The 10,294-nt window shown below is 39.5% G+C and overlaps 1 protein-coding gene across 1 annotated transcript in view; it reads right to left on the bottom strand.

Annotated features, from left to right (window-relative positions):
* Window positions 1–528: 528 nt before the first annotated feature.
* The window catches only part of LOC127367641 (raftlin), a 98,211-nt gene continuing 88,445 nt past the window's right edge, over window positions 529–10,294 (bottom strand). The window contains exons 9-10 of the mRNA XM_051407669.1: window positions 6,703–6,778; window positions 529–5,932 (exon numbers count right to left, since the gene is read on the bottom strand). Coding sequence (XP_051263629.1) covers window positions 5,282–5,932; window positions 6,703–6,778 — 727 coding nt within the window. The 3' untranslated portion in view covers window positions 529–5,281. The remainder of the gene's footprint in view (window positions 5,933–6,702; window positions 6,779–10,294) is intronic.

The raw sequence follows: 10,294 nt of genomic DNA, 5'->3' as shown, positions 1-10,294 counted from the left end.
GGAAGCTCTATTTGCAGAAATGGAATATAATATTCATAACTACGTTTTCATTAGTGTTTAAGCACTTAAAAATAAGAATTGTTATTTTTTGTTACCTTAGAATCAGCTGTTTTTGTCTATAGACTCTGCAGGTTGCTTTCCATGGAGGCCAACATGTTGAACCAACATGTTATAGCCCAGAACGGTCAGAGCAAACATTGGCTCTAAATAGGGCTTTTCACATTTTTCACAGTCTCTCCTTCATGCTTTGAAACGGAGGGTGAAGTAAGGAAGTTGCAATTTGCAACTGCACTGCTAGATGCCACTAAATTCTACACACTGGTCCTTTGAGTTGTCTATGCCCTGGATTGCAGGATGTATAAATCAACTGGAAAAGTTAAACAGCATTTATACGTTTTGCAGAGCTGCAGCGTAATTCCTGAAAAAGCTTTTTGCGCTTCAGCATCTAAGTTACTTTTAATAGCAGCTGCCTTAACAAACAACAGACGCCTTATTTCCTTCGACACAAAAGAAGCAAGGATACATGTACACATTAAATATAAATCATTTTATAATATACAAATTGTACAGATGTCATGAACAATAGGAATGTGGACATACTCAGGATAGCAAAGATAAAGAATACTTTTTCTTCCTCGATAGCAAACACTGCTATGCAAGTGACATCAGCACATGATCAAAGATATTCAACATTCAAGATGGCAGCCGAGGTGATAAAAAACTAACATCAGAGACAAAAACCTAAGAATACATTTTCCAGAGGCTGTGAGCAAGCTAAAGTGACAACACAGGAAAAAAAAAATGACGGCATCCTATTGTATCATGTTCTGTCATTACTACTCTGCCCATTTCACATCATAGTAGCACACAGGAAATGAACCATTACATTTTTATTTATTTTTTACAGCATTACCAAGAACGATTGCACCAGCGCCACTATTGAGGCTCAGAGACAATTATGCTGATATAAGACAGGAAACTGTATATTACCCTTTTTTTTACACAAATGGGTAGAAGGCTGCAAATGTATATTTAAGTCTAACATTAGTCAAAGGTCTCCTTCTTTTCACGGACGGCTAAGTTAACATGGTTCAGCATCATTTAACTGATGAAGTGTCAAATCCTGCCTCGCTTTTTTTCTCCCTCTATGTGTTTTTCTTTTTCGTAATACCAAGAAAAAAAAATATCACAATTACCCACAGTCCCCTGGAGTGTGCTCATGTCAGAGGTTAGACTGCACTGCAACCAATCAGCCCTTATCAGGGAGAGATGGGGCCCTGAAGGCCATGGCCTCAGGTAGGACGGGCGGACACAGGGTTACCGGTTGTAACTTGTGTCAAGGTTACGATCATCCATGTTTGTGGATGTCCAACCGGAATGTAGTGGGAGTCAAAAAACAGTCACATGAGATCATCTCGACGCTTAACTGATTTTCCAAACTCTGCTCTTCTAGATAAAGTGGAATATGACCTGACTGTTTTCACAGGATGCCAGAGGGGAATGAATGTCACAGTTTCAAATTTAAAAAAAAAGGGGGAAAAAAGGAGAAAGGCAGGAGTACTAAAATAAATTCATATTCATAAACAGATAGATGACAGTTAAAACATTTATCTTGATGCTGGAGAAAATGAAGAAATTGATTAAATCTGATGAAAACTAAGCTGACCAGGATTCAGTAGGGAAATTTCATATATTCATAATGATCTCGTCAGCTATCAAAAGGCTTCTTTTGGTATTGCCTTTCATACTTTATATTCGTCACATTCTGACAAACGTGTGAAAGTGACAGCTGAGTCTCATTTGCTCCTCAGCAGCTCTGATGCAAGAGGCAGCACAAAATATCTCTTGAATACAATAAGTGCTTATTAAAGCTCAAACAGCCGAAAGCTAAAAGCAGCTGTATGAAGTAGAAAAAAAAAAAAAAAAGAAAAGAAGAAGAAAATACCACAGAGAATATTATGATATGACTTCATATCTTAATTCAATATAGTGGTTATTAGTCATGTGCTCGTGCAAACTCCTGTGTACAGCTGTGGAAAATCCATTCCGGCCCAAATATGATCCTTGACCTTGTCTGCCATTAGCGATGACCTCACGCTCACAGGTCTGGGCTCTGTCATAGTGGAGGGCGAGAGGACAAGGAGCATATGTTTCAAGGGGTCACATACGCTGTGACCCCTCGGTTTAAAACCAACAACAGCCCTCGGGAGGTAGCTCAAAGCGTCAGTCAGAAATACATTTTAGCAAGCTTTAGCGGAACAGCAGAGGCAACGCAAAGTCACCATGAAATCTCTTGACTCAAAAACAGAACATTCACAATAATAAAAAATCGAAACATTTTAAAAATAAATCCAAAACATATTACCTTCATATAGACAAACACTTCAAATCTTTTATCCCCTCACTCTGAATTCCAGTAATAAAACAGGGAACAACAGCTTCAAAATACCAACACTGACTGTAGCAAAACTTTCTTGTTTGACTATAACAAACATATAACACTTAAATCACCATTGTGCCTCTAAAAGACGTTTCTAAAAGCAGATTGTGGGCCATTTACAGTATAGTAATAAGGCTAAGCTGGTCACAGTTTTTATATTCTACTCTACACAAAAACACTTGCCATTTTACATTTTAAAAAATCTCAGCGGCGGGTGGATTCATTAAGGAGAGCACTTATTCAGCATAATCGATCTTACTTGTGTGTAATTGAAGAGTTTCATCTCCAAAAAGGAGACATTTCTCTTGACCAAGGTATCATCTATTCTCTTAAAACAAAAGATCCAAATTATGACAAATTATAGTCTGTATAAAGCAGGACAGCAGGTAGTTTAAGTTCTTGATTAACCAAATGTGAACATTTTAATAAATACGTTTTCTGACATATTTTATGATGAAGTGTGTGTAATTTCCTTGCTAAATTTAAAATTTTTAATACAAACTCTTCCTCCTCAGTGCAAATGATTCCCTATGACATCACCAGTAAATCTGAAGGCTATTTGCTTGACATGTTGAGGTGTTTTGCTGTCAATACCCCCCCTCAATAAGTGACCCCCATTATAAATGCATGATTCCTGACAGATACCCCACTGACAAAATCCATTAGTGAGCTAATGAGAGCTCTACACCGTGAATGTACCCACCTTCCTCCCTTCCCACCTCCTCCCACCCACCCCCCTTTTAAAATGGAAAGCTACTTGATGCCGTGAAACAGCACATTATGACTTGCTTATTGTCAGAAATGATGTCTGGTAAGAGGTGCTTAAAGAGCTGGAGGTAAAATAATGAAGGAAATCTCAGTGGGGAATGTGGGACGCAAACGGTCGTTACTTTAAATGAGCCAATTCATTTCTTTTATTTGACTCTCTATGCTCTGTGGTCTTTCTCTTTCGCTCTCAACCGTTTTCTTTGTCTCAATTTCTCCTTCTCAATCTGCAGTCTTGGTCTCAGTAAACAACAATGCTCGGTCCTGACCACACAGCTTAACCTTGTTTCCACACTGACAAGAGCTTTTGTTTGTGGCCATTGACTTGAAATTTAATTAAAAATGCAGCTTTGCGTGGAAATAAATCCTCACTCCTGTATGTAAAAGCTAACTAGGTGCATCTAAATATGAGTTCTGCCCTCAAGCTGCAAACATTCAGCTGAATTTCACATCCTTATCTGACTTGGTTTTGAATATGGAACATTCTGTATGCAAGGTGAGCTTAGCACACCACACCAAAGAGTGATTATCGGCTCTCTTTGAAGCACTTGACGGCTTAGAGCTCAGCGTAAACAATTATCTCTTCACCCTACTTTGGATTGCCTGTCGCAACAAACGTCTTTCCCTTCACCTCTACCAGCGTTCTCCTCCAAGTTCCCTCCACATCAGAACTTTCTATGCACAGAACGAAGGAACAAGAAATGGTGATACAGTCTGTGATCACGTAATATGCTTTTTTGAGCATACCTGCCTTTATATTGTCAGTCGTGTGGATGAAGAAGGCCTTTGTCCTGTCAAGCCTGCCTTTTGGATTTTGGAGCTCACTTCACAAACTGAAAAGAGCTCAACTCTCAGGTGAAAGTACACCTTGTAACAGGTGCTATAACTGGGTAGATCTATTAGGACTCATGTTTTGATACGTTTCTCAAATCATTTTTCAAAAGCAAGCAGAAAACTTTCTTCTATCCATTATTGTAAAAAAAAAAAAACTGTTATTCTTTCAGTATCTAATGAACCCTACTTAGACACGTTGAAAGTTGACGTCAAAAAAAGAAAGAAAAGGCCCGGTCACACCAGAAAGTGGCAGCGCAATTTATTTCCGTACCTTTGAGAAATTTGTAATTCTAGAGGCTTGATGAGGGAGGGACTATTTGCAGGGATATTTGGTAGACTACTGTATCTTGTAAGCTAACTGCTAACACAAAGTGTTAGTCAGTCTCAACAGTTTCCTAGCTTTTATTTTTTCAGTACTGTCCTGTTCACTCCCCTCTTAAATTCTGGTTTATACACCATTTCATTCAATAAAGAGTCTGAGCGTTGGCTAGTTATCTCAGTCGCCAACGGGACAATAAGTTCACACAGTTTATTCAAAAGAGGTATTTGTAGCATTGACCCTTGTTTCAGAGGCTGCCTCTTTTGTGGAGCAGTTAATACTCTGACAGAGGAGGTTAATAGGAGGAGGTAAAAGTGGTTGGTGCAACACAGCTAACAAGATACGATAGCTTCCTCCATTTTGACTGTCAGAGTCACCATTGCCTCAAAGTTTAACACTGTCAAGATTAGTTTCTATTAATTGATTGGTTAATGGTGCAAATTTGTGTATCAAACTTGTGCAAAAGATAAAGAAAGAAATTGATTATGCTTCCTTTGATCTTTTTTTAAATGCTGTTGTTTTACATGCTGGTGTGACCAGGCCTCTAAACTGTTTGTCATTCTTCATAAGTAAAAGAAGAATGCAGCTAATTTTCATTCAGTATTCAAACCCCCTCATCCAATTATTCCAGTGTCTCCACATTGACTATCCTGCACCAAAATCTCCTGTTTTGGATATATACATTCAGTATGTGTGGTTACACAGTAGGGCTGATGTCTGCAGTTACATGAAATTGTTCTGTGTCTATACTGTGGCAGGTTGCGGGGGACTTGTCTATGAATGATGGTAGGTTTGGAGAATGTTGCAGCGATGGGGATTGAAGCCCCTTTAATTTGGATCAGGGACAACACTGTGAATCAGTTCTTAAGATGGGGAATTTGAGAGGTAGGGCAGGGAAAAACCTTGACTTAGACTACTCGGGGCTACTCTTGAGTCTCCTCTGGGTTTTGATTAGTCGGTGTGGCCAGTGAATCCGCCACTATCTCCTTGGCATTGATCTCTACGCCTGCTGGCTCTTCTGTCTTGCGTTTGATCACGTCCTCTTCGTCCTCGTCTTTTTCCTCATCCGTCGCAACCCCGTTTTCGATCACAGCTTCAACTTCTGCTACGCCCTCATCCTCCGTTTCTTTGGTCTTGCTCTGTGTTTCGACAGTCGCAACGATTTCCGTCACCTCTTGGACCTCGCCATTTTCGAAAGGCTCTCCATTCTCTTTTGACCCCACTCCATCCAGTGCTATTTTTTCTTCTCCCTCTTCTTCTTTGCTATTTTCTGCTCGTTTCTCTTTTGTCGCTGTCTCAATGCTGATTTCAATCCCGTCACCAACCTTTCTATCTTCCTCACACCCCACCTCCCTTTCTTTCGATGTCTCACTTTCTCTTGCTGACTCTACATCGGTGGCATTCACCCTTTCATCCCTACTTTTCTCTTCCTCTTTCTCAACCTTTTCTTTGTCATCAAGAATCTTGGGATCCTCTGTGTCCCTCTCCATTTTAGTTTTTTTCTTCTTCTTGTTCTTTGCTGTGTCTTTGATGCAGTTCTTGTTGGACTTGCTCCGGGGCTTGAAGATCAATTTCTGAAACATTCAAAGTTCACATTAGCATGTTAGTGGAATGCATTATAACTCTTTAAATATGCTTTTGGGCACAAGGCAGTACACACAGACTTAATTAAGAATGGATCACAGTGGATCTAATATTGGGCTGGGATAACGAGCTAATTCAAATGAGTCTCACTGATGCCGAGAAGGAAATTGAGGCCATTTTGAGGGGAGTTATTGGTGGCCTCAAGGCCTGCAGTCTGACCAAACAAACAGGCAAAATTTTAATGCAATATGTCCTCAATTACTTGAGCAACTTCTGCACGGTTATACACACTATGGGGATATAGCGAGAACCGAGATAAACTGCAAAGAAACAGACAAGAAAATCTTGTTAACGCTAGCAATTCCCTGAGTCTTAGGGCCTATTAAATTTGTTGTTGTGATGGCAGTTTAAATTCAGGTCACAGTAAGCATCAACATGGATTCATTCCGTTGCAGACAAAGGTTAGCTTTAGAGGTTATCACCACTTTTCAGGGTCGCCAAGAAAGCATTACCAACCCTGCTTCCCCAAACAACACATTTGTCTGTGCTGAAGAATTCCTGATATCTCAAACAGAGAGGAGTTTGTTCACATTTGTCCAGCGCTGTCTGTGTTTGGCTACTTAAAACAAAAACAGCTGTTAAATTGGGGGTGGCAGAAGGTGATGGTTGGCCTTGGATATATGGTGACCCGGTTACAGAACTGCTGGTGGGAGACCCCACATTAGCCAAGAAATACAGAGAGGAATGTGAGGTCGTGTACCTTTGATTCCCTCCTCTTTCGGCCCAAGACGGGTCTCTGTAGGAAAACAACCTGTTTGGTGGACAGACTTCCATCACTAAAGGATGAGGACAGAGAGAGAAAGGGAAAGAGGAAATTACATGAATGATGTTACATTTCAACAAGACTCTGAGATCATTTTACTCTTTAATCCTTTTTTTGGCACTAATTTATTTAGAAATGATTAAAAATAAAATGAGAATGAATAGGAGATGGAAATAAGCTTTTCCCACTTGCTTTCTAACATTTAAACATTTAGAAACAATGTTACAAACACTGACAGATTCTTCATAATTTATTGTTTTCTTTGCTTGAAAAATTGCTTTAGAACTCCGAGATAAATATAATTCGTTTGAGTTCAATTCTGGGATAACACAGACCGATGCTTTCTGACCTTCCATCAAAGATAGTCAAATGATGGCCGGCCACTGCTCATGCTTCACACCCTTATCTGACAGTTTAAAGATATAGGCTCACATTTGTGGCCCAACCTCTTTACTGCTGTCATCTGTCAGTGTCGTTTCTCCTCAATTTCCCTTGAGTCTTGCAAGGAAACTGATATTTCACACGCAATGGGGCAGATTTTGACAAATTCCTTAATGTCTGTGTAACTTGTGAACATCTTCAGCTTTTCAGAACATGTATATCTTCTCTCTTCCTCAATTCCCCAAATATAATCCTCCATCCCATGCACATGTCACACTCCTGTGTTCTGAGAAGGATAATCTGCTCATGCTGACAGATTAATCGTGGCAGGAAATGTAGATTCATTTCTGAGTGGGCTTCCCGTCTCTCACGCTCACTCTCAGTCCTTCGTCTGCTCATCTTTGTCATGCACAGCCCCTTTTATAGTCCACAGTGTTCTCACTACTAGCTCTCCACTCAGTTTTACCCCTCTGGTTTTATCTCCTGTGACAGCCACATATGTGACAGTTTTATTGTTTGTTTCTGCTTTATTCCTTCTATTTATCTTTTGCTGTTATTGGATATAGCTTAAAATAAGATATGTTGTCCTATGCAGCTATCTGACACCAGTTCAATAACACATGCACACACATACACACAAAGGTTAGATGCTGTCTAAAGTTAAGCTGCCCGCTCAGCCCTGCACATGAGGGAAGATGGCAGGTTTATGATCGTGGTAGAACCCTAAAAGCCTGCAACAAATCTTCCCTTTTTCAACATCAAATGGGTTTGAGACTCCTCCAGCAGAAGGCTTACTATCTAAACCATCCAAAGCCCACCACAACTTCTTTTTTCCATTACCTTATTCCTTCCACCATTTATCCATACGCTATTTTCGTGCTGTCAAGAATGCTGGATGGCTTCCTGGCGAATCAAAGCTGAAAACCAACCCGGAGTTCCCAGCAAAAGCCCCAGCCCATTAAGCTAGAGAGGAGTGGATGGCTTAGAAAATTACAGGCCTTTACTGAACCTACTCTTGGCTGTCAGTGTCCGCCGCACTATTATAACTTGAAGCCATACAGAACAGCAATAGCCTGTGTCAATTTATGGGTGAATGTACCTGTTGGTGGCTTCATCTTTAGGGGAGAAGTCTACTGCACACTTGAAATAAAAAAACCCTGACAGATCAAATGCTCAGATGCTAAAAAATGTAAACACAAAACAACTATAGATAATGACTCTATAATGTATATTGTGATCACTATTTAGTTTCCAACAAATTTAGATACCTTCAATAATTAACTAATTTGTCTGAACCTTCTTCTTTCCTTGTTCACTTGTTCCATTCTTAATGTCGAAAAATTCCCATTTACTGTAGTTAATGGCTCTAAAATGTAATTACCATCTGCATTAATTGAATGTGGCGAACATGAATGCATGCTCTAAGACAACTACATGAATTAATGTTGTGTGGAGAAGCCGCTGAGCACCAGTTAGCATTAATTTCAGACGTTGCTGAGATCACTGACACTTATCCGACCCCTCCAGATGAAGTGCAGTCTGCAAACCCTCAGACTACAAAAAGCGTGCATTTGCAAATTTGCTATTTAAAAATGGAGGAGTCAACACCACAAAAACAAGTGTAATGAGTATTGCTAATCTGAAATAGATCATCAACCATTATTTCTGCGCGCAAAATGTTCTCAAGGCAGGGAGAGAAATGAGCTCCGTCTTGTACTGTATCTAGGCCGACTCTGATTAATTAGCCATGTTGTGCTGTTGTGTTGTGGCATTTTGAGAGAGAGGGAGAGGGAAGGTAGAAAAAAAACAAAGGATGAAAATAGAGAGGTAATTAATCAGCTATGCTGTGAAAGAGCAACAAACATGACCAGCTGAGGTGGGGGCAGAGCAAACAATTGGTCAGTGCACTGATGGAAATACTACATGCACACTTCATTAGTATGACACATGACAACATTATATTAAAGAATAGTTTCACATTTTTCATTTTTAAACAAATACTTAAATGCCTGTATGTGCATTCAAATTGTTAATAGTCAGTGTAATCATTCCTCTTGTCCACATTGGGCAAAAAGAGATTGTGGTGTTATTGTAAGTGGACCTCGTCTGTGCAAAAATGCATATAAAGTTTAGCAAAAATGATGAATCAGATGAGGATTCTCGAGAGTTACAGTCTATTTGGTAAAAAATTCCTTCTTTGTACTGTTAGGACAAGCCTTGCTGAGCTGTAGCAGAAGGGCAGGAAGTGGAAATTTGAAACCAAAATGACAGATGCAGCTGAATTTAGAAATTATTTTTGCACAGATCGTGGACTCAGGTGGAGTTTGTTTTCTTATCAACTTACACTGAAATTGCTTTTAACATAGAAGGGATCTCTTTGAGGCCAGTATGGACAGCAGGGACAATTACAGCGGCCAATTGCTCTTTCAGTTTTTCGATTTTGGGTTTGAGAGTAAAAAAATAAAAAAAGTGAACCAATCGTTTAATGCAAAATATGGGGTAGGAATGGCAGTGCACCATACCAAACTACATATTTTTTTCATTTTATTTTCTATTTTCTACCTACTTCACATCTCAACCGTACCGGATTGAAATATTTGATTCATACACTACATTATCAGCATGTTGAAGAACAAATTCTGCTATGAATTGAAGCTCTTCAGGGTGCCTGAAAAACATGCAAGGCCTTTGACCATAAGCGGATGTACACTCATATAGCAGCCACGAGTGATGACTCAGCGCAGGCTTAGCTGAGGGACCGTTACATTTCTGTGAAGAGATTTTCCACCAACAGTGAGAGCTGCTGCTTGACTCAAAGCCTAAATTGGAACAGAATTAGGTCAATATTTTCTAAAAGCTGTCGTATTTCTTTGAACAATAACTTGAACTGAACAGACAAGGTGTGTGTGAGTTATGATTTATACTGTGTTCCAGTTTTCACAGGGATACTGTAGTATATACAGTAGGTTATACTTCTGGTGTATAATATCTTTGGATTTTAAGTTAAAGTAACTTTTCACACGAAGCTCAGTTTTCAGCTTCACATTTCTTAAGAAAAACTTTGTAGGTCTTGTTTGAACTTAAGAGTGGCCTCCACACAGCAAAGCTAAAAGTCAGCAGTGATGACATTTTCAATTGATGTACAATT

The sequence above is a fragment of the Dicentrarchus labrax genome, unplaced genomic scaffold (genome assembly GCF_905237075.1).
Source record: "Dicentrarchus labrax unplaced genomic scaffold, dlabrax2021, whole genome shotgun sequence".
Taxonomy (NCBI): Eukaryota; Metazoa; Chordata; class Actinopteri; family Moronidae; genus Dicentrarchus; species Dicentrarchus labrax.
The sequence above is the reverse complement of the archived record's forward strand: the minus strand, read 5'-3'. Positions and strand labels throughout refer to the sequence as shown.